The 22042-nt window shown below is 54.1% G+C and overlaps 2 protein-coding genes across 12 annotated transcripts; one reads left to right on the top strand and one right to left on the bottom strand.

The window, feature by feature from the left end:
* Positions 1 to 158: 158 nt before the first annotated feature.
* Positions 159 to 6205, top strand: NAB2 (NGFI-A binding protein 2). Of its 3 annotated transcripts, none has more exons than XM_081128729.1 (7): positions 159 to 412; positions 1871 to 2744; positions 3181 to 3314; positions 3650 to 3701; positions 3796 to 3928; positions 4139 to 4330; positions 5334 to 6205. In XM_081128729.1, exons 1-7 carry the CDS (start codon positions 330 to 332, stop codon positions 5441 to 5443), a joined length of 1578 nt encoding a protein of 525 aa, XP_080984855.1. In that variant the 5' UTR covers positions 159 to 329; the 3' UTR covers positions 5444 to 6205. The 3 variants fall into 3 exon arrangements, with proteins under 3 accessions (XP_080984855.1, XP_080984854.1, XP_080984856.1); XM_081128728.1 differs by having other exon boundaries at positions 165 to 412; positions 4124 to 4330; XM_081128730.1 differs by lacking the exon at positions 4139 to 4330 and having other exon boundaries at positions 170 to 412.
* On the bottom strand, positions 6141 to 20050 carry STAT6 (signal transducer and activator of transcription 6). Of its 9 annotated transcripts, none has more exons than XM_081128719.1 (22): positions 19809 to 20050; positions 17006 to 17142; positions 16456 to 16594; positions 16080 to 16163; positions 15255 to 15393; positions 15072 to 15124; positions 14715 to 14863; positions 13993 to 14124; positions 13678 to 13866; positions 13285 to 13372; positions 13035 to 13157; positions 12389 to 12481; positions 11880 to 12086; positions 10572 to 10666; positions 10339 to 10475; positions 9872 to 10018; positions 9592 to 9655; positions 9379 to 9486; positions 9098 to 9190; positions 7770 to 7835; positions 7557 to 7688; positions 6141 to 7466 (listed from the first exon to the last, which is right to left on the bottom strand). In XM_081128719.1, the coding sequence occupies exons 1-22, from the start codon at positions 19860 to 19862 to the stop codon at positions 7277 to 7279; spliced, it is 2619 nt and encodes an 872-aa protein (XP_080984845.1). In that variant the 5' UTR covers positions 19863 to 20050; the 3' UTR covers positions 6141 to 7276. The 9 variants fall into 9 exon arrangements, with proteins under 9 accessions (XP_080984845.1, XP_080984846.1, XP_080984849.1 ...); XM_081128720.1 differs by having other exon boundaries at positions 7557 to 7685; XM_081128723.1 differs by having other exon boundaries at positions 7557 to 7685; positions 19985 to 20050.
* Between the last annotated feature and the right edge of the window lie 1992 nt (positions 20051 to 22042).

Here is a 22042-nt window from a genome sequence, read left to right as displayed (position 1 = left end):
GCCCGGGCGCCCGCCCCCCGCCCCCGGCCCCCGCCTCCGGCTCTGCCCACGCCCTCCCCCCGCCCGGCAGCCAGCGCCGCGCCGGGCCTCGCTCCCCGTGCGTCCTGCGGGGGCGGAGGCGCGGAGAGGCGGCAAGCGCAGCCGGGGAGGGGGGTGGGGGGCAGAGGCACAGACAGAGTCGCGGAGGCTCCAAGAGACGAGACGTGGAGGGAGGGACGGAGCCCGGACAGCGGCGGACACGGCCTCCCGCGCGGGGAACATCGCAGCGCGCTCTAGGCGCAGAGCGCCGGACACCCAGAGGGTCATCCCCTGGTGGTCTCTGGCCGTCCATGCACAGAGCGCCCTCCCCCACTACCGAGCAGCTGCCGGGCGGAGGGGACAGCGCCCGCCGGACCCCGCAGCCCAGACTCAAGTTAGTGGGCAAAGGGAAGCAGCGGGGAGTGGGGATGGGTGGAGCTGGACTCCGGAAAGGGGTCTGGAGGGCAGAGGTCTCTGAAAGGTCGAGGGTAAGCGAGACGGGGGTTGGGGGGGCGGCGTGGAGACTGATGGAATTAGGGGGAGCCCTAGGAGCAGTCAGGGATCTGATGAATCTGGATATGAAAGAATAGATTCTAATTCTTCATCCCACAGTTTACTTTGTGGGCATGACCTGGCCTGTGAGCCCCTTGCAAAGATTGTGGGGGGGGGCCCCAAGTGCCAGAGGAAGCCCTGAAGCTCCAGCTGGCAACTGTGCGGGGGGGGGGGGGGGGAGGTGGGTTGCTCAGCTGGCTCAGTCTGTGGCTGGCACGGAGCGGCTGGCTCCGGGTGTGGAAAAGCCTGCACCTTTGAGCCAAGAGAGCATCATCCAGGCTTTTGAGAAGCAGGGGATGCCTTAGGGGTCCCTTCCTATTTCTGTATATTTACAGTGTGGGGAGAGGAGTTTCTGCGTGCAGGCCCTCCTTCAAGAGGCCACTCCCTTACTCCAGTTGAGATGTGGGTGGAAAATGAGGGAGAGGGTAGGCGGGAGCCCCTAGGCGGTTTTCGCCTACAGACGCTACCACTGTGGGAGTGTGCGTGGGCAGAACAGTCCCAGAGCAGAACAATTGAGGCATTCCTCCCCTACCCGTGACTGAGTTGAAGGGACAGGCCTACCTACTGAGTAGGTAGCAAAGGTCACTGCTGGGGGAGAGGCCGGCTGGGGGCACTTGGCAGTCTGGAGGAAAGGGGTGCTCCTGAGGGCAGAAACCAAGAGTGTGCTAAGAACGCCTGATCCATAGGGAAAGAAAGCTTCAGGTAGCAGAGCAGAGGTCCACCTGGCTCTCAGAGTGGGGAAGGGCATGGAAGGGGCCACAAGTGTCCCTCTCAGCCATAAGGACAGGATGCTACCAGGAAGTGAAGCCGGCCAGCAGTGGTTCCAGGTGTACAACATGGGGAGGACAGGGGGTCCTGTAATTCACCTCAGTGTGGGATATCTCCTTGAGTAATGGTGAAACTGCTAGTGCTTAGGGTAGAAGGTGAGGACTGTGTTCCGGAGGGAGGGACATCTGGCCATCCCAGGCGTGCTGGCTAGCCTCAGCCCTCAAGGTCTCTGTGTCCCAGACTGGAAAGGTAAGAACTGAGGATGGGGGCTAAGGGCCTTTGACGTTAGCAGAGACTGGGCTGCCTTTTGATACTTCTGGTCAGTCCGGGATGGCACTGGTGTGTCTGTACCTCTGAGCAGTACCTGATTCTCATAGTCTGTGCCCAGGCCTCGGTACTGGGCAGGGAGAGCACTCAAAAGAGAGAGGGAAAAAGAAGCAGGCAGGAACGAAAGGACAGTTGTGTGGGTTGGTACCCAGGAGGGGACTTGCACTGACTGTCCCCCTCTTTCTCTTGTGTGCCTCCTTCTCAGGCCTGGTGCCCGAGCCATGGCACTGCCTCGGACGCTAGGGGAGCTGCAGCTGTACCGGGTCTTGCAGCGCGCCAATCTCCTCTCCTACTATGAGACCTTCATCCAGCAGGGAGGCGACGACGTGCAGCAACTGTGTGAGGCGGGTGAGGAGGAGTTCCTGGAGATCATGGCACTTGTGGGCATGGCCACCAAGCCCCTCCATGTCCGACGCCTGCAGAAGGCACTAAGAGAGTGGGCCACCAATCCAGGCCTCTTCAGCCAGCCAGTGCCTGCTGTGCCCGTGTCCAGCATTCCACTTTTCAAGATCTCTGAGACTGCAGGCATCCGGAAAGGGAGCATGAGCAACGGTCATGGCAGCCCAGGGGAAAAGGCTGGCAGTGCTCGAAGTTTTAGTCCAAAGAGCCCCCTTGAACTTGGAGAGAAGCTGTCACCAGTACCTGGGGGACCTGGGGCAGGAGATGCCCGACTTTGGCCAGGCCGGAGCACTCCAGAGTCCGATGTTGGGGCGGGAGGAGAAGAGGAAGCTGGTTCACCCCCCTTTTCCCCACCTGCAGGGGGAGGAGTCCCTGAGGGAACTGGGGCTGGAGGTTTGGCAGCAGCTGGGGCTGGGGGTGCTCCTGATAGACTGGAGCCAGAGATGGTGCGCATGGTGGTGGAGAGTGTGGAGAGGATCTTCCGGAGCTTCCCAAGGGGGGATGCTGGGGAGGTGACATCCTTGCTGAAGCTGAACAAGAAGCTGGCACGGAGCGTGGGGCACATCTTTGAGATGGACGATAATGACAGCCAGAAGGAGGAGGAGATCCGCAAATACAGCATCATCTATGGCCGCTTTGACTCTAAGCGGCGGGAGGGCAAGCAGCTTAGCCTGCATGAGGTGAGGACCCCAGTCTCCCAGGATTGCTCTTGGCTCCCAGGCCTCAGCCTAGTCACCTCTGGGAATCCCTCACACTCCTCAAGTCTGTTTCATTGCCCTTTGACTAGGACTTCAGGCCCCTCTCCCCCACCCCAATTCTACCTCCTGCAGTGCTTCCCTCCTCAGCTGAGGGGGAAATAGACACAGGTGAGAGCCCAGCTGTCCAGCCTCATGCTGTTCAAGACCCCACAGGAATGGAGGCAGCCCTGGGCATTTCTAGGAAGCTGTGTGTGCCAGCCTTTGTCTTCCTCCCTCAGAAAACTCCTGGATAGTGTCAAAATCCAAACAAGCATCTGATGGGTGGGCCTCATTTGTCTGATGGTGAGGGGTTGTGAGGAGGTCTGGGCAAGGCAGTGAGGAGTTAGGATTCTGACTGCCCTGGTGGTCCTCTTCACAGCTGACCATCAATGAGGCTGCTGCCCAGTTCTGCATGAGGGACAACTCGCTCTTATTGCGGAGGGTAGAACTCTTTTCCTTATCACGCCAAGTGGCCCGAGAGAGCACCTACCTGTCCTCCTTGAAGGGCTCCAGGTGAGACCCCTTCTCCAGGTCCTTCCTAGATTATAATTCTGTCAAGGAGCTGGGTCGTGTTCTAACCTCCAGTTGAGGTGTCTCCAGGCCTGCTTGCCACCAACCTGCATGCCTTGCCTTTGACTAAGTCCACTTGTCTGAGGTCTGGTCCTACTCCCATCCATCTCAGGTCCCCTCTAACCCCCAACAACAGTAGTGCCTGATATGGGGACTCCTGCTCAGCCAGCTCCTTTCCAGAATCTTAATGCATGCCCCTTACCAGATTCTGTTCCCTGCCCTGCCCATCGTGTGTCCCTCCCCAGCCTCACCCTCCATATTCCTCTCCATCTTTGCAGGCTCCACCCTGAAGAACTGGGAGGTCCCCCACTGAAAAAGCTGAAACAGGAGGTAAATTTTGCAGGGTGCATGTAGGGGGTTAGGGCAGCCTTCCTTAACACCCTCCCTTGCCAGATCCTCATTTCCCCATTTGGGGCATCCGCAGGTTGGAGAGCAAAGTCACTCTGAAATCCAGCAGCCTCCTCCAGGCCCTGAGTCCTATGCACCCCCATACCGCCCCAGCCTGGAAGAAGACAGTGCCAGTCTGTCTGGGGAGAGTCTAGATGGACACTTGCAGGGTGAGTGTTCATCACAACACTTCTCTCCTCTGTAGGGGGGAGGTGGAAGGTGTGGGAGGAGGGAGCCAGGAGGCAACTGCCTGGAACAGGGTTGGGAGGCCTGGCCTGATGGGGGCAAAAGGGCCTGGACCTATGGGTCTGGCTTTGTGGTTGAGGGTGGGGGGTTCTGTTGACTGTAGTCCCTTACCTGACCAGTGCCCATGCCCACAGCTGTGGGGTCATGCCCAAGGCTGACGCCGCCCCCTGCTGACCTGCCTCTGGCATTGCCAGCCCATGGGCTGTGGAGCCGCCACATCCTGCAGCAGACACTGATGGATGAGGGGCTGCGGCTAGCCCGCCTCGTCTCCCACGACCGCGTGGGCCGCCTCAGCCCCTGTGTGCCTGCAAAGCCGCCTCTCGCAGGTGAGGCAGCCAGCAGTGCTGTCCCCTAACACCACCACCACCCAGGCCCCACGTAGCAATCCTGGTGCCCTGGGGCCAGGTGGGAGGAAGGGGGATGTAGCTGCCAGACAGGGCAGTAAGTAGGATGGTCGGGCTCCAGCCAACCAGGTCTTGGGGTTGAGAAGAGGAGGACCCTGCAGACTGTTCCTAGTGGGGAGGGTCTGACCTTACTGGAGATCTGTGAAGGGGGATCTCGGGTGAGCAGGGAGACAGAGAATGGGGGATGAAGGGGAGCAGAAGGAGGGTCACCAGGAAGGGAAGCTTGGACAGAACTTTCACCAGTGCAGGAGTGTGGAACAGGCTAGCATTTGGGATGGGCCTGCCCAGCCTGAAAGTGGAAGAGCCTAAAGGGGGATGCTTTGTATGTGGATGAGGGAAGGGGAATAGGCCAGCAATGGGCCGGGCAGCGGCTGGGCTGAGAGTGACGCAGCAGACAAAGCCACCAACCCTAGCTTGGTATTTTTAAACTATGCGTGGGTGGGAAGTGGGGGCAGGGACTGGAAGGGGGGCTCTTCTTGGGGAGGAGCTGGGAGGCTGGCTCCCTGTATCCCCCCCCACTGGGCTTCTAAGAAACTTGGGGGGCATGGGTGAGTGGGTGGGGCCTGGGAGGGGGCCAGAGATGAGTGGGGGCGGCAGAGCCTAGGAAGGGGGGAGGGGGAGAGGTCAGAGCCAAGCCTCCCCCACAGCTCCTGACAGAACCAGAAATTCCAGCAGAGCAGAGGCGGGAGAGACAGAGAAAGAGAGACACACATACAGAGACAGAGAGCTGCACACAGCCAGAAAGAGGAGGGGGCGCGCACACTTGGGTATGGAAGCCTCCATACACACGCGGTGGGCAGGAGGCAATAACAGTAAATCAAGCTCATCTTTGCAGCCTTCTCTAGCCCTGCCTCTATTCTCAACCACTTCTCTATGCAGTGTCCATCCACCCCACAGCCTCCTAACCTACCCCTTCTCCCTGCAGAGTTTGAGGAAGGGCTGCTGGACCGATGCCCCGCCCCGGGATCCCATCCAGCTCTGGTGGAAGGACGCAGAAGCAGCGTGAAAGTGGAGGCTGAGGCCAGCCGGCAGTGAGGGATGGACTGGCATCCTCACACCCAGGCCCTGGGACTTCTGGCTCCCACAGATCCCTACACTCTCCAGCGTAGTATCTAGTCACAACTCTGGATCCTTCCGCTGCCCTTCTGCCTCTCCATCGGCTCCATGGGCATAAAACTATGGGGCTTCAAGCAATAACGAGCAGGGGCCTGGCGAGAGGACGCAAGGAGGGTGCGTTCTGCCCCTCCCCCTTGCCCACAGTACAGGGGCAAGGACTCTGCCTCCAGGGCATCTGGGATTCTCCCTCCCTTACACAAAACACTCCCATTCTCTCTAGTTTGAACCAGCGGTGTGGACAGTTGGACTCAGTTTGGACATGGGGGAAAGGGGGACTTCCTTGGAAAGGTCCAGCAGCTAAAAATGGAAACGTTTTTCCCCCAGAAATGGGGGCCTGGGAACACTGGACCTGCTCCTCCTCCCCTCCCCTATTTTTGTGCTTCTAGTTTGTTTCTTTAATTTAACAAGTGCTGCAGTTTACCCACCCATCCCCATCTTTCCCCCAAGTCCCAGCAATTCTTTTCCTCCTGCCCTGCCCTCTCTTGGGGTGGGGTGGGGGGTGGATGTGGGGTCCCCTTCATCAGCCCCCATGGGAGGCCTGTGTTGGACTCAATGTCTCCCACAGCTGGGGGCTGGACCACAGTACCTGTCTGAGCAGTTAGAGCGTTTTTCTTTTCAGATTGTGTACAGTAGATTATTTATTTTGTTATTTTGGAATAAAATTTATTTTATGGCTTATGATCTTTGACCCCCAAGGGGGAGAAAGGGTGGTGTGGGAGTGGAGGAAAATTGGCAGTGACTGGGGAAGTAGAAAAGAAGCAGTGGAGAAGGTCCCTGATACATGGAGAGGACCACACCACACACCTGGGCCTGGCCCTGCACACTCACTCCTGCCTGTTGAGCAGGACTGGCAGTGTTGAGCTACAGAAGCTAAGCCATGTGCGGATGTCACAGCCACATAGACCTACCTAAGCAGTCATACTCAAAGCTGAGTACATCTGGGTTAGCATATAGCAGAGACCAGCACACTCACCAGTGTCTTGTGCAGTGTCTCACACTTCAAAGTTTGTCACAGCCAAAATCAGATAATGTCCTATGTGGCTATACGACTAATGTGTGTGACATCTATATGTTGACATGTCTTAGGCACACACACTTTAACATAGCTATACACCAAGATACTCAGCCTGTGTATTCTGCACCATCTCATATACAACCAAAAGCCTCCATCTCACTGTCAGGAATCTGGAGCTGTTTCGAATTTGTTTTTTAATCTGGGCAAAATCCACATCAGTAACCAAATGTACAGGCCCCTCTTCTTCCACCCAGGGCCTCCTGAACTGCTTCCTAATCCCCCCAGGACTGGGACCCAGCCCATCTCTTCCTTCATCCCCAGCCTCTAGTGCAAGTGTGTGCACATGTCTGCATTTTTCTACATGTGCATCCTGGGTCTTGGCTGGGAGTGAGAGAAGAAGCCCTCCATGCCCTAACTTGTGCCCTTGCTGCTCAGTCCCATCTCTCAGGGAGAGCTGTGCGTTGTGCGTGTGCGGGCATGCTGGGGCGTGTCTCACTTTGGAACCAGAATTTCTCTTCCAGTACAGGAAGGGAGAGGGTGGGGTGTGTGGTAGGAGGGAAGGGGTGGATAGGCTCCACCCACTGTGCCTTCTTGAAAAATCTTCCTCCTCACCAGAGAGTAGGTGGGGATAGGAGGACACCCTCCCCATCTGCCGCTTGGCAGGAGCATGGGCAGGTGTCCAGAGCAGGTCCGTTGGGGTAGAAAGCTGTATCTCTGAGCTCCCCTTCCAGCTGGGATCACCAACTGGGGTTGGCCCTTAGGTCCATATGAGACATTGAGATCCCAGACTGCCCATAAGGGTTGGGGTGCAGGAGGGGCTGGGCTCCCAAGGACCCTACCCCCGATTCCCCTTGCCCCTCCAGGAGAAGCTTGGTGAGGTCCTGTTCAGTGGGAGGCAGCAAGGGCGGGAACATGTCTTCACCAACCCTGCCAGGAGGAAGGAGAGAAGCAATGGGATAGGCATGGCACCCACTCCTCTAGCCCACACCCAGCTACCACCCCCAGGCTGCCACTCACCAGGTGCCTTGAGAGAATCCTCCCACCGGCTGGTTCAAGCAGGGCTCTTCTGCCATGGTCACATCAGGGCAGAGCAGGTGTTCAGGGCTGGATATGGCATGCTCTGGAGGATGGCACAGCATCAGGCCCCTGCTGGGACCAGAAAAGTAAATATGTTGGTGGGTGGGGGGTGAGGCTGGGAGTGAATGGGATCAGGATGGGAATGTCACTCACTGAGGGTGAGGTTGGTCAAAGGGCAGGCTCATCGGGTTCAGGTTGGGGGACATCTGCAGGTGAGGTCTGGAAGTGGAAAGAAGGGCACAGTCAAAGAAAGAAAGGCTGAGAAAGAGCTGGGTGTTACAAAGTCAAGACCACTGCCCAGCCAGTGTGGCTCAGTGATTGAGCATCAATCCATGAACCTGGTCAAGGCAAATGCCCAGGTTTCAGGCTCCATCCCCTGTAGGAGGCGTACAGGAGGCAGCCAATTGATGTTTCTCTCTTATCGATATTTATTTCTCTATCCCTTTCCCTTCCAATCTCTCTCTTAAAAAAAAAAAAAATCAATAAAAACATTTTAAAAAAAAGTCAAGACCACTGAATAAAGAAACAGAATTTTCGGCTTCTTACCCTGACAGCATAGCCTAGGGCAAGCCATCTCTACAATGTGAGCTCAGTCTTCCCATCCATAAAGTGTGTGCTGGGAACTGGGAGGGGACCGGGGAGGAGATGGGGACTAGCTTAGCTAATTTCTGATGTTTATTTGGACTCTGAACTTTGGTGGTTTTAAGTCCCCCACCTCAACTCCTGGGAGGGGAGATGTCATGCCTCGACTAAGAGTTAATAAGTGCCTGAGTGTTACCTGGGGAACAAAAATCTCTAGATCGCTTCAAGGCCAAAGCGGATGAATACATAAAAATCAATATAGCAGGTAAGTGACCGTGGATTCCAGGGGTGGAAGGGAGAATACTAATCCTTACATACAGAGCCCTTGCTATAAGCCAGGAACTTTGCTCAGCTTTACACATATTATGAACTCATTTGGCCTTCACAGTAATCCTATGAGGAAGACATTATTATTCTCCACTTTACAGATGAGGCACCAGAGTTCAGTAACTTGCCCAAAGTCAGTAAAATAACAGAGCTGGAATCCAAACCCAGGGAAGTTTGGGCCTTAACCACTGAGCGTCAATAAAGTGAAAAGAGACAAAGAAAGCTTTTTTCTTTTTTAAAATCCTTACCCCAGGATACCTTTCCCATTGCTTTTCAGAGAGAGTGGCAGGAAGAGAGAGAGAGAGAAACATCAGTGTGAAAGAGACACATCGATTGGTTGCCTCCTGCATGTGCCTTGGCTGGGGGTCGAGCCTGCATCCAAGGTACATGCCCTTGGCTGGAATCAAACCCGGGACCCTTCAGTCCACAGGCCAGCGCTCTAGCCACTGAGCCAGCTGGCTAGGGAGCTTTTTGCTGCCCCTTCAGCACAGAAGAGCCTCTCCTAGCATTTGAATGCCCGTCCCCCTTGCAGCTGGGTATACCCCCCCATTCCCAAGAGGTTCCTCACTTACTCCGAGAAGGCTGGCAGCACACTGACTGATTCTTCCTGGGGGAGGGCTTGATATGAAGGGATGGCGTGAGAGTGTGGTGGGTACACCTGGGGCCTGGGCAAAGAAAGCAGAATCCCCTGATGCCAGCTCTTCTCCTGGACACCCCCAACCCCTGCCTCAGGATGAGGAATCCTTTCCATGGAAAGGAAAATTCCCTCCTTCAGCCCCCAGCTCTCCCAGCTGCCCATGCAGAAAGCCTGCCTGCACAGACCACTTCTATTCCCGCCTCTCATGCTCCTTACACAATATCTGGGCTGAGCTGCATGTTCATGGAGTCAGGGGCCATTCTAAGATCGTAAGTGGGCACCATGGTAGGCATTTGGGCCTCTGGGGTGGGAAGTGGCTGGTCCCTGGAGGAGGGAAGGAGGTATGTGTGACTGACCAATTGTTGATACCACCGCCCCTTCCTGCAAGCAAGTACAGGCCTCACCCATCATCCTCACCACCACACTCACCTTTCCACAGTCATCTTGATAGTAGCTGGGACGTAACCCCTGCCATCCTTACCTATCTGTTCATCTGTTGTGGGGAAGAAAGGAGAGCTATGGAGTGTTCCAGGTTTAGAGGGGAGAAGAGGTAGGAAAGGTGAGCATGGCTAATGGGCAAGTAGGAGAAGTGGAGTTACAAAAATGGGGAGAGAAATAAGGAATGACCCACAGTGGACAGGGAAGGGGCAACTGGAACCAGGGGGAAGTGGGCAACAGGAAAGAGTTAGAACTGCCAGCTCCAACTCACGCTTATAGTGGCTCCGGAAAGCCTCATCCTTGGGTTTCTTGGGGTAGAGGTTTTTGAGCTGAGCAAGGTCCCGGATTCGGTCCCCCAGTGAGCGGATGGATAGGTCTTTGGCAGAAAATGGCTGGATATTCTCTATCTGTGGGGTGCCTACAATAGGAATGAGACCCTGAGTCCCCTCTGTCCAGATTTTCTTCCCCTTTCCCAACCCCCACACTGAACTAGCAAGGCAAGGAGGAAAGGACCTCAGGTGGGGGTCCTGGAGAGGGCGGCCCACTAGTATCCACCCCCACAAAACTCACAGTGAGAGAGTGGATGTTTAGATCACAAAAGGAAGAAGAGAAGTTGGACCTAAGGAAGAACTTTCTGAAGATCAGAGTTGGCATCAAGGAAGCCAAAACATTTCCTTCCCACAAAAAATCCCAGAGGACAGGGGCACAGAGACAGAGAACTGACTGGAGTGACCTCACCATCCTGGCCCCGGATGACGTGGGCAATGGTGATGCCTCCAATCTCTGAGTCACTGAAGCGAAGAAGGAACGTTCCATCAGGCTCGTTGAGAAGAAGGCTGGTGACATACTGTTTGCTGATGAAGCCAATGATCAGCCTGGCCAGGATGAAGGAAAGGATAGGGGTAGAGACACTGGATGTGAAGAGGGAGCTCAAGGTACAGCTGCTCAGACCACCTGGGGCAGAGACTCACCGATCTGACCAGTAGCTCTTGAGACAGCGTTTGGTGAGATCCAGGACACCATCAAACCACTGCCAAAAGGTGAAGCCACGACCCAGCAGGATCTCCTGTGGAGGAGGGGGAGCTGGGATGAGTACGAAAGGGCCAGAGCTGGAGTCTGGTTAGGGCAGGCATGGGCTGTGAGTGCCCCCATGACTGAGTCACAGGGCTTAAGGACCAAACTGGACCTGAGAACCCATCAATGATAATGGCAACACTCATGTTCACTATGTGCCAGCCACTATTCTAAGCCCATTCCATAAATTAATTTATCTGATCTTTACAAAGGTTATGGAGGTAGGTCTCATAACTATCCTATTTACAGATAAAGAATGAAAGCCCAGAAAGGTCAAATTACTTGCCCAGGTCCACACAATTGATGAGAGGAAAAGCTGAGATTTAGCCCAGGAAGTCTGGGCTGGAGCTCCTCATAACCACTATGCTCCACCCTTCCCTAATAAGGCCTGGTGGAAGTGGAGTCCAGAGAAGGTGGCTGCCGGGTGTGAGTGTCTTGCTCCCTTTGCTAACACATTTTCTGGTCACATGGGCTATTTGTTCTTCCTTTTTTTCTAAGTGAGAAGCACATGACTGCATTTACCCAGCTGGTGGTCAACCAAGACACTCAGATCTTCTTTTCCCCTGTTTTTATAACAGACTCAGTTCTGAGCTGTTTTATTTTGGAGGGAATAAAACATAGCAGCTAAGAGCAAGAGTCAGAAATATGGGGTTTCATCCCAGCCATGCCACTCACCTGCTGGGAGGCCTTAGACAAACTACTTGAACCCTCTGAACATCAGGATCCTGGTCTACAAAATGAGGATAATAATAGTACCTACCTCAAAGGGATGTGGGGAGGATTAAATAAGATAAATATCTAAAGTGCTAAGCACAGTAAGTTGTCAACACATGGTTGCTGATACTACTGCATGTCCCTGTGGGATTTCATCCTGGTTTTTGCAATGGGAACTGTTTTTCCAATGGGTCAAAGTTATTTTGAGCTGTGTTTACACACAATCTGGGTGAGTCATGCAAGTCACTGGTAAATAGGGAAGACAGAGGGCCCCCAAACCACAACCTGAGGTAAGCCAGAGAACGCATCCTCTGGGTTGACTCCTGAACTGAGAGGTTTTCCTGCCTGGGCCATGACAAGACCTTCCTGTTGGACATGATGGGGCATGGTGAAAACCCCAGCAGTCAGTCCTTGGTCAGAGGTTGGGAGGCCCTGAGTGCCCCAGGGATGAACAGCTTGGGGAGTGGGAAGTCCAAAGGGCAGGGAATGACCTTGTTGAACTGTGACCAGGACACAGAACGATGCTGGAAGGTCTCTATGCTGAGGCTGTTGTCATTGAAGATCTTCTGGGCCAGGAAGAGGAAGTGCTCTGGGAGTAGCCCCTGATTGGTCCCCACCTCAGCCATGAACTTGAGGTTCAGAGTTTCGCACATCTTCTCCCAAGGCACCCGCTCAGCCACCACAAAGGGCACTCGGTCCTGGGTGAAGGGAAAGAAGAGGGTGCCTCAGGCTATCACCTCCATTCTTACTTATTCCACCTATCCAAGGCTGCCCCTCCCAGGCATTGTCCCTGGGGGTTGGCTCACAAAGATGGTGCTTTTCCAACAGTTTAGGGTGCTACGACATGATTGTTAAGACTGGTATGAGAAGAGGTCAGAAGTATGAAAACAGGTCCACGAGAAGTTAAGATCACTCCCATTTGAACATGCCTGCCAACCCACCAGCCTGTACCCCACCCAAGTCAGAGCCCCCGTGTCCCCTATTCCAAGTCTTTCCTCACCATCTCAGAGAAGGCATTGTCCCACAAGATGGTGGCTTTGGCATTGTTGTCTTGGTTGCCATGGACAATGACCACCAGGGGGAGAGAGAGAGCCTAAAGGGAATGAAGAGAGGGGGTTCTTCTTATTGGGGTAATGGGCCTCCTTAGGGAGCTGGCTCTGAGGGGGAAGCTATCATGATATGGTATCAAATGCTTTCTAAAGCTCAATGAGGGCCTTACTGTGGAGAAGTAGTTATGAGTCAGTGCCATAGAGCAGACCTCCAGGTTTCAAATGCCAGCTCCAACACAGCTCTATGACTTAACCAAATTACTCAATTTCTCTGTCTCAGTGTCCTCATCTGTAAAATGAGGTTAGTAATATCATCCTCCTCATAATGTTATTGTGAGAAGTGTGTGTGTGTGTGTGTGTGTGTGAATGTGTCACTTAAAATAGTGCCCTGGTCTATAAAAAGATGCTGGTTGCTACTACACTGTTATTCCCTGGCATGTGCACTCTGTGTTCTTACTCTTCCCCACTCACCCTGGCATGAGTGCTAGACACAAAGGGTATGGGGCAGTCATGAAGGAGTGGGGATCCAGGGCCCTAGGATGTCACATGGAGGGGCCCTGGGGTCCCAGACTGGGCAGGGCTGGGGTCTTAATTCACCTGGAGCTGAATGGGGAGTTTGTTGGGGCCAAGCATGAAGCTGGTGGAGAAGAGCACAGCACACTTCTCCTCCGTGACTGATTCGGTGCCCTTCCTCTCACACCGCTTGATTTTCTTCAGAAGCTGCAGGGTGGGGTGGGGGAGAGCAAGAGTGAGGACAGAAACACCTGGGCTCCCAACATCCTCTCCAAGAAGAGTCCCATAGTCTAATGACCCTTCCCCCCTCCCCACTGCTCCCTGAAGCCCTCACCAGGTTCTTGAACAGGGCAGAGCAGCAGTTCCCAGAACCAATGTTCTCGAAGGGCACGGTGTTGTTGGTGATTTCCCCAGTACTTTCTCTGCCAGGGGAGGTCAAAGAGTGAGTGGGCTGGGCCAGGTGTGGAGAGGAGCTTGAGTCCATGGGTGAGTGGGCGTGGACTTCTGGCTCCACATCTCCATCTCCCCTCCTGGGTTCTTAAGCAAGGCATTCCCATCTTGGTCAAATCGTGATGCCTCCCCAACCCTGTTCCAACACTGATGGGACCCTTCCCTTCCTCTGCCTTGGTCATTCATCTCATGGCCCTCCCTCCCTCTTGAAGGTGCCAGTCCCCCAGGCTCCTCTCGCCTCTACCACCCCAAGAGGCTTTCTCCAGTCCCAGCTTACACTCCAGTCCCAGGCCCCTGGGGGATGCTCAGCTCCCTCGCCTGCTTTTCGGTCACCATGTCGGCCCTGACCAGTGGAAACTTGGCTGAGGCCCCCAGGAACCGTAGGCCCAGTAGGAATCGAACTCCGGCCTGAAACTTGGTCTGAGTTTTCAAAACCTGAGGGGGCTGCTTCTCCACCAGGAAAGAGCTGGAAGGAGTGAGGAAAACACAGGGGACTTAGCTGTTGGGTCCCTCCTGGTACCCTCCCCACAACTCTAATCCTCTTTCTTCCTTGGGGTCTGCTCTAGGCCAGGCTGGGGCTCACAGGGCATACCTGGTGACTAGGGTTCGCAGGACTTCATCCAGTCGGCTAATCAGCGCTGTCCGGGTTTTGGGCTCAAGCTCCGCACCAGCTGCCCCCACCTCCTGCTGCAGCTGGGAATAAATGTCCACCAGGCTCTCACACCTGGGGGCAGGACAGTTGTCAGGGGGCACAGGATTCAGGCTACCTGCTCTGGCCCAGAGGCCCTGCTCTTAAACCAAGGAAGAAAGCAGGACACAGTGTGTGTGGAGGAGTGGGATGGGCAGTGGGTGTGGCTGCAAGGCACCTTGGCTGCAAGGGTTCTGGGACTTGCCTTGGCTCTGGGTGGGAGGTTCCTTCTCAGTGCCTGGACCCCCTATGGAAACCCAGCTGCCTTTTCCCCAGGGCCCTGACACCCAGGTCAGCATGTATGGTGCTTTTGTGCAAATTAAAAGGTGTTCTACCCAATAAAGCAAATAAAAAAAGAGTTCCCATTCCTCTGGGCATGGGGCTTGAAGAGAAAAGTGTGGGTTGGATTAACTCTCACTTGTGCCCTGTTCGTTGGCTGGGCATACTGGTACAGGATGTGACCTGAACAACAGTGTGCATAGCTCTGCTGGGACTGGCTTCTCTGTCTTGGCCCACTCCAAGGCCCTCTTGCCTGGCTTTTCCTCTCTCACACCTGTGGGCCCTCCAGCAGAAACATCAAGTGCCGACCCCCAGCCCACTCCCTTCCCCATCAGTCCTGCCCCAACCTCTCCTGCAGTTGGGTCAGGTTCTCATCAAAGGGTGCGCCATTCCCTGCCAGCTGCTGCTGCCGTTTCCAAATCTGGATCCTCTTCAGCACCAGGGCCTGGGCAGCTTCTAGTTCCCCAACAGTCTCTTGCAGCAACGTGGCCAGGGCCTGTGGGCAGGGAGGACCTGAGCCAGGGCCACACACTGCCTCCTCACCCAGCTCCTAATGATAGGACTGTCTTTCTCACCTCTTTGGCATTCCCTTACCCCACCTGCCTGAGGTCTGTCTGAGGTCTAATCTCCATCATTTTATAGATTTGAGATCTTTCAAAGATTGCACTTTGAGCTCAATCTCCACCTCTCAGTTCGTTACTCACCTCAGTTGTCCCAGTCCCATTGGCAGGAGTTTCTATCAAGCTGTGCAGAGACACTGAGGGTAGGGGCAGAAATCAGGGGTGCAGAAAGATTTGAGGTTCAATCAAGGTTAAGGTCCAAAAAAATATTACTCCCACATACTCCCCAGAACCCTCCTAGGTCTGGCTCCAGGCCCAGGTTCCCACCTTGGCCAGCCTCAGCCTCCTGCTGCAGGGCTTCTCGGAGAAGGCGGGTTTCTCCTACTTGGTGTCGCAGCCTCTGCAGGGCTGTGTTAAACTTGAGTTCCTCCTGTTTCCAGTGGAAGGGCATTGGCAGGTGGCGGAACTGCACAAGAGAGACAGATTTCAAGAATTATAACACTCTGCCCTGGCCAGTATGACTCAGTGGTTAGAGTGTCGGCCTGCACACCAAAAGGTTGCAGGTTGATTCCCGGTCAAGGGCATTACCTGGGTTGCGGGTTCTATCCCCGACTCCAGTTGGGGCAGGTGTGGGAGGCAACCAATCAATGTGTCTCTCTTACATCAATGCTTCTCTCTCTCCTCCTCCTCCTTCCCTCTCTTCCACTCTCTCTAAAAAATCAATGGAAAAAATACCCTCCAGTGAAGATTAACAACAAAAAAAAGAATTGTACCATTCCACCCATTCCTTTCTACTGGGCCTCCACTCCCGAAAGGGGTGCCTGCTGCCGTGCTCTGCAGAAAGAGAGACAGACCATTTCCCTTGTCTCCCCTTTGACAGTTCTTCCTGACCTTTTGGAATCTCCCAAAGATAAGACCTCTCTCCTGGCAGAATCAGCTCTTTACCCCTTGCTCTCCTCCCCAGACTTCACTACTCCCAGTCCCTCATTTGAAGAGCTTGAGCTTGTTTGGGGTTCACTCTGAACCTCGTTTAATCATCCTGGGCCCAGAACACTGAGCTTTGCCTGAAGTTTAAATTCCTTCTAGTTTCTCATGGCTCAAGCCAAAGTTCCAGGGAATTGAGTTGGAATAAGAGGTGGAGTATCACAATACCTGCTCCATAACAGCTTTTTTCTCTCCTTGTAGTATTTGTCTGAAAGTAGCCACCAGCTTCAGGGGGTCCCTCTGATATATGCTCTATAGAAATGAAGAGTGGTAGACAGAGTTAGCCTGGCTTTTACCCAAGTCAGTCTCTCCCTCCATTCCCCCCCTCAATTCACACACACACTGAAAGGCAACACAAATGTAGACTCCAGAAGTTTTCCTGCATTTGCATGCTTTTAAAATCTAATTTGCATGCTAGCTAACACCTAACCACAGGAACACCAATTTGTTTCCAGTGTCCAACCAATTTTCTTACAGCATCCAATGCTCACCCCAGCTCCATCCCAGCCCACTCCAGCTTTGTACCCTCCCCTCCTGCCCCCACCTCCAGAGTGCTGATGTGCTGCAAGATGGTGCTCCCTTCCCCAGGCTTTCTGGCTGAGGCCTGAAGGTGCTGGACAGTGGCTGAAAGTAGGGTGCTGGCCATGTTGCAGCAGAAGGCATCTGAGCCAACCAGGAACTCCCTGTGGGAAGATCAGGATGAGGCGGCCTTGGGTCAGGGCTTCATCAGCTCTACTGACCCTCTACCCCACAGCAAACAGCTTGGTGGCTCCTCCCTCTATTATTCTCCATCCCAGCCCTCTGCAGTCCTCAGCATGCCCTTGTCTCCCATCTTCCAGCTGGCTGTGATGAGAAGTGCCCTTGCCCCCAGCCCTGACCTCCCTCCTCTTTGGTTCAGCCTTCTAAGGGGGTAGGGGATTCCATGCGTCAACATGCGTAGTCTGGTTTATGCGGCACAAACTCCCTGCTAAATCTAGGCTACTGCACTTCAAATAATGGGTCCCAAGTCCTGAAATGATGCAGAGAAAATCTAATTAAAGAGAAAGTGGGTGGGGAAGGATCTGGGGGACTAGCATGGGGCAGCAAGGACTCACCAGGGCTGGTTCTCCAGCCAGTCACCCAGGAGATGCCGTAGGTGCTGAGGAAAGTCGACATAGAGCCGCTGCAGTTTTTCTGGGGGCATCTGGGAAACCAACCCCCACAGAGACATGATCTGGGGTTTGGAGGGCATCTGGAGGAAAGGAACAGGCCACTCTGAGAGGTGCCCAAGAAAGGTGACCTATGTTCTGGGGCAGCCAGGGACCTCCTGTAGACAGCCCTCCCAGAGACCATCCCCACCACCACTCACAGCCAAACCAACCCAAACTAGGAACATTTTTGGTCAGTGTCCAAGACAAGGTGACCCCTTCAGTGGTAGTCACAGGAGTGATGGGGTGGGAAAAGCTGAGCTGCAGCCAGAGGAGTGGAGAGACAGGGGAGACTGGGCACTAGGGAAAGCTCTTTGAGAGAAGGCAGAGGACTTGGGTTGCAGCTCTAGACCTGACTCTGGTTCTATGAGCAAGGAACTACCCTCTGTGGACCTCAGTCTTCTCATGTATATAATAGGATGCTTGGATAGGGACAGAACTTTCCAAACTTTTTAAAGCAGTAGTTTTAATATTTGGAATCCAAATTATATAACAGGTATAAAATTGGAGTTTTTACTTGCCTCTCCCCACCCCCTGACCACAAATGTGTCCCTGAGAAACTTCTCAAAATTCCAGGGCTCCATGAAATAATTTGAAAACTAGCCAGCTAGATGATGAAGAAGAGAATGGTAGAGCAATAATAGTTACCATTTTTTAAGCACTCACTATGTATGAGGCATTACACTAAGCTCATTATCTCATTAGTGCCTCGAAACAATTTTTTAAATATATAATTATTTCCTTTCATAGATGAAGCAACCTAGTCTCAAGGAGGTTCTCTAACTTTCCAAGGCAAATCAGCAAGCAAGTTCGGAATCAGGATTTGAATCTGAGTGGGGATTAACCACCACGCTGTACTGTTAGGATCCCTTCCAGATATAAACCCATCATGCTAAGAGCAGCAAGGCTGAGGGAGGAGAGTTATAGAAGGGGAGACGGAGCAAAAGGGAAAGTAGACAGAACTCAGTGAGGTGAGAGAATAGAGAAAAAGTGGGGTTGATAAGCCTGGAGTAAATAGTCTAGAAGAGTGGGAGAAGAAGCCAGAGGCTTGGCTAGAAGGCCAAGGACAGAGAAGAAAAGAGAGAGAGGAAAGGAGGAGATAAGAGAAGTAGGGGAGAGGGCTGTGTCCCCATTTCTGAGTGGGCTGCAGTGTGGGGTAAGTAAACCAGTGGTTTCCCAGGGGTCTCTCAGTTCATGTTTTTTGTAATGTTCCTCTCCCAGAGATGAGGGAGAGGAAGGGGATGGAAACTCCCTGGGTCTCCCCAGCTCGGTAACCCCACATCCTCCTGTTGCCCTTGTAACCTCTCCTCCCAAGACTCCCAAAGAGATAGGGAACAGAGGAGTCCCTTCTCTGGAGACTCCTGCTTCAAGACCCTTGCCCCAGTCCCAGTGTCCCCCTCTCCAGCTCTTTTATCCCAAAAGTATTATCCTCTTGCCCTCCTGTCCCTAAGCCTCCCCCACCCCCTCTTTTCTCCCAAAAGCAGAACCATTCCCCCTCCTGCTCAGGGTCCTCCAATAGGCCCTTCTCTACTCCCCCTTTGGGGTGGGGTACATTTTGGTCTGTGTTTCAACTTCAAGGAAGGACTCCCTTCCTTCTCTCTTCCTCTCCTGTTTCTCACGGTGCTAAGACCCTTGACACTCTACCCCCACCCTGATGAGAACGAGGCTATGTCTAAGTTAACAGGCAGTCCCCGCGTTGAGTGACCAGCCTCCTGGCCTGGTCCTGGCTTCAAACCTCCACCCCCTACTCCATTCCCAGACACCGGGAGGCCACGCTTTCCCCCACCCCCACCCAATAAGGAGGCTGGGTGATTGGCTAGTTAGTGCGGGAGCGCCATCTACTTAAAGCCCCCCGAGTAGATGGCGCTCCTGTGCTAACTGGCGGGGCCCCAGGAGCCCCGGCGTGAGGGGGTGGGGCCAGCCCTCCCTCCCTTCCCACTCGGGAAGAAAGGCCCGGCGTCCGGGGATCTCATCACTGGCTTCCTGGCCCAAACCTGATCTCCTCAACCCCTACATTCCAGAGTCCGCTGACCGTGGGACCACAGGATCAAAAGTCAAAAGCGCTTCTCCGAGTTGCTCAATGGGCGTCTGTGGCGGTGGGGGCGGGGAGGGGAAGGGAGGCGGAGCTAGTTCAGCACGAGGAGGGTTAACACCGCGCCGCCGGGAAATCTCGGCGTCTAGGGCAGCCAAGCGCGCAGCAGTTTTGAGGGGGAAATTCCCCCTTTTCTGGGGCACCATGAGGTGTGTATCTGGGGCTCGTTCATCCCCCAGTTCCTGAACAGGAGCCTTCATAGGATTAAAGGATAGGGGTCTGTCTAGCACCCACTGCCCTCTAGCATCAACCTTCCAGGAAGGGGCAGCCACTTCCCCCCAACACACCCAGCGGGCAGAAGGACACCACCTCGCTCTCCTTCCCCAACCTTTAGTCCCTGGAGGTGTGGGGGCGGGGGTGTGAAAAAAGTGACCCAAGGTGGGGAGGCTGGGCCTGTACCCATTCCAGATTCGTCTGAGATTCGAAACCACCCAGTACCAGCTACCAACACCAGCTGAAACAGTGTCCTGGGGACCATCCACCCCGCCAAGGGCAGGATCCTGAGATGCCCCGGGCTAATCACCCCCACCCGCCACACACACACACACACACACACACACACACACACACACACGGTCAGAGGCCCCCACCCTCGCATCCTCGGAGGCATCCCCTCACCTTGGCAACCTCTCTGCTGTCTTCTCCCTCTTTGGGTTGGCACTGCAAGGCCATGGGTCTGTAGCTGTCCAGCGAGTTCAGGGCTGGCCTTGCTAGCACCCGCCCTCCACCACCACCACCACCAAAACGAAAACACACACACACACACACACACACACACACACACACACACTCACTCCTCTCCCCCCGTTCTTCCTCCTCAGTGTAAGCAGTGGCTGCCCCAGCCGCTGTTTCCGGCTTCTCTGTCTACCCAGGTCCCTCCCTGGAGCTCTGACGACACAGAGAAGAGAAAGTAGGCTGGAGGAGGAAGAGGAAGAAAGTGGGTGAGCGTGTGCACCTCCTGTGCCAAGAGGGGGGAGACAGGACTGGGGCTTGGGGCCCTGGGGCCTGGCTGGAGGGGATACTGATCCCCACATACTGTTTCCTCAAAACTTTTCTCCAGAAAGTCACCTAATATCAAGCAGAGACATGCCGCCCCAAACTGCCTCTCCCATACTCAAACTTTCAAGGGACTCCGGCGTTCTGTTCGGGCTCACGAAGAACTGGGCTCCCAGTGCCTCTTGAAAAGCAAATCCCTCTGGGTGCTGCACTCCCTCCAGTGGAGGACCCTGAAAAGCAGCAGGGGAGCTCGATGCAGTCTGGAATGCCTAGGCCCTCCTCCCTTCTTGGCAGGGAACGCCTTAGAGGTCGAGTGACCATTGATGAGAGGGAATGGGGGGGAGGGGATCCCAAGCTCAGAATTCTGGAATACTCCGGGAGTTCCTCGGACTGCCCCATCCTCACAGGGTGCTACTCGTCAGCCCCTGATGGGAGTGTGTGCGAGTTGGAGTTGTTGCCGGCAGATTCCCAAGGGACAAGTTGGAATACGAATCTGCTGTGCAGCCTTGGTGAAGTTCCTGTTTCTGGAGTAAACATGGAGACACACCCAGAAACAGACACACATGAACAACTCCCTGGCCACAGACCACACACACACACACACACACACACACACGCACGCACGCACGCACGCACGCGCGCGCGCTCAGGTTCACAGACATGTCCGCACTCAGAACCACATACAGACAGAAAGCTTGCTCAGTTACTGAGTCATCACCGTAACTAATGGATATTTGGTGCAGCCTTTGCTGGAGGAGGAGTTGGAGGAGGTCAAGAGACCCTGAGAGGCCTTCACACCCCTGAGAGATGTGGTGTGTGGAAATGGTGGTCCCTGGGAGAACAGGGAGGTGGGAGGAGGTTTCTACTCCTCCCCCCTTCCCAAACAGGGCAGGGTTGAGGGGCCAAAGCTAAGCTTATGCTGCCCCCTGGTGCCTGTACTGATTCCCAGAACCCAGCTCCTCCCGGTTCCATCCCATGTGGACCGGCATGTGTGTGCAAGAATGCAAGGGTGTGTGGGCCCAGCAAGGCAACAGAGGATAGCAGTTAAGAACTGGGACTCTGGATAGTGGCTGCTTGGGTTCAAATCCTGCCAACATTCTTAACTGCACAACTCTGGACAATTTACTCTTTGTGCTTCAGTTTTGTCATCTGTAAAATGGAACAAATAATAGTCTTAACTCATAAGGTTGTGAGAGTGCAATGTGATATATACGTGAAGGCTTAGAACAGTGCCTGGCACATAGTAAACATTAGGCATTATTTTTATAACCCAGGATAAACCAGACATGAGGAAAGCAGAAGGGCCTCCATCCTACATAGGGGTTCCTGGTTTGGGGGGTAATATTAGCGCCACTAAGACAAAGCTTATTGGAGGTATGTGTATTTATGTGTTTATTGTGTCTGGAAGGCAGTGAATTGAAGAGGAGGGAGAGCAGGGGTGGAGTTGGCCAGCAGGGAATCTGTCCCAGGATCTCAGTGTGTGCACGTAGGCACTCACAGCACACACAGTTTGTATGTGCTCCCAGGTGCCCATTCTGCCTGAAGATATTTGCAGACAGTGGCTGAATTCAGGCTTCATCAACTAAGGGTCTCAGAAGGTCCAAGTTCCCCTGAACTTCTGCAAGAGAAGTGGAGGAATGAATGCAGTCTCTAACTTTGCCTCCTTTTGGGGGGTAAGAAAGTGAAGAACAAATACTGGTAAGAAAATGCTATTTATTGTCATACTCTCTGATTGCACTGATGGGGATGCTGTGATGTCATGAAGAGAACCCATAAGTAAGAAGCAAATCTGGCTTAGGCCTGATTCTACTTTGTGTCAACCCCTTAAATAGAGACAATAGTTACATCTACTTTAC

This window comes from Miniopterus schreibersii (genome assembly GCF_964146895.1).
Source record: "Miniopterus schreibersii genome assembly, chromosome: 2".
Lineage (NCBI taxonomy): Eukaryota > Metazoa > Chordata > Mammalia > Chiroptera > Miniopteridae > Miniopterus > Miniopterus schreibersii.
This window is presented reverse-complemented; position numbering and strand designations above follow the sequence as displayed.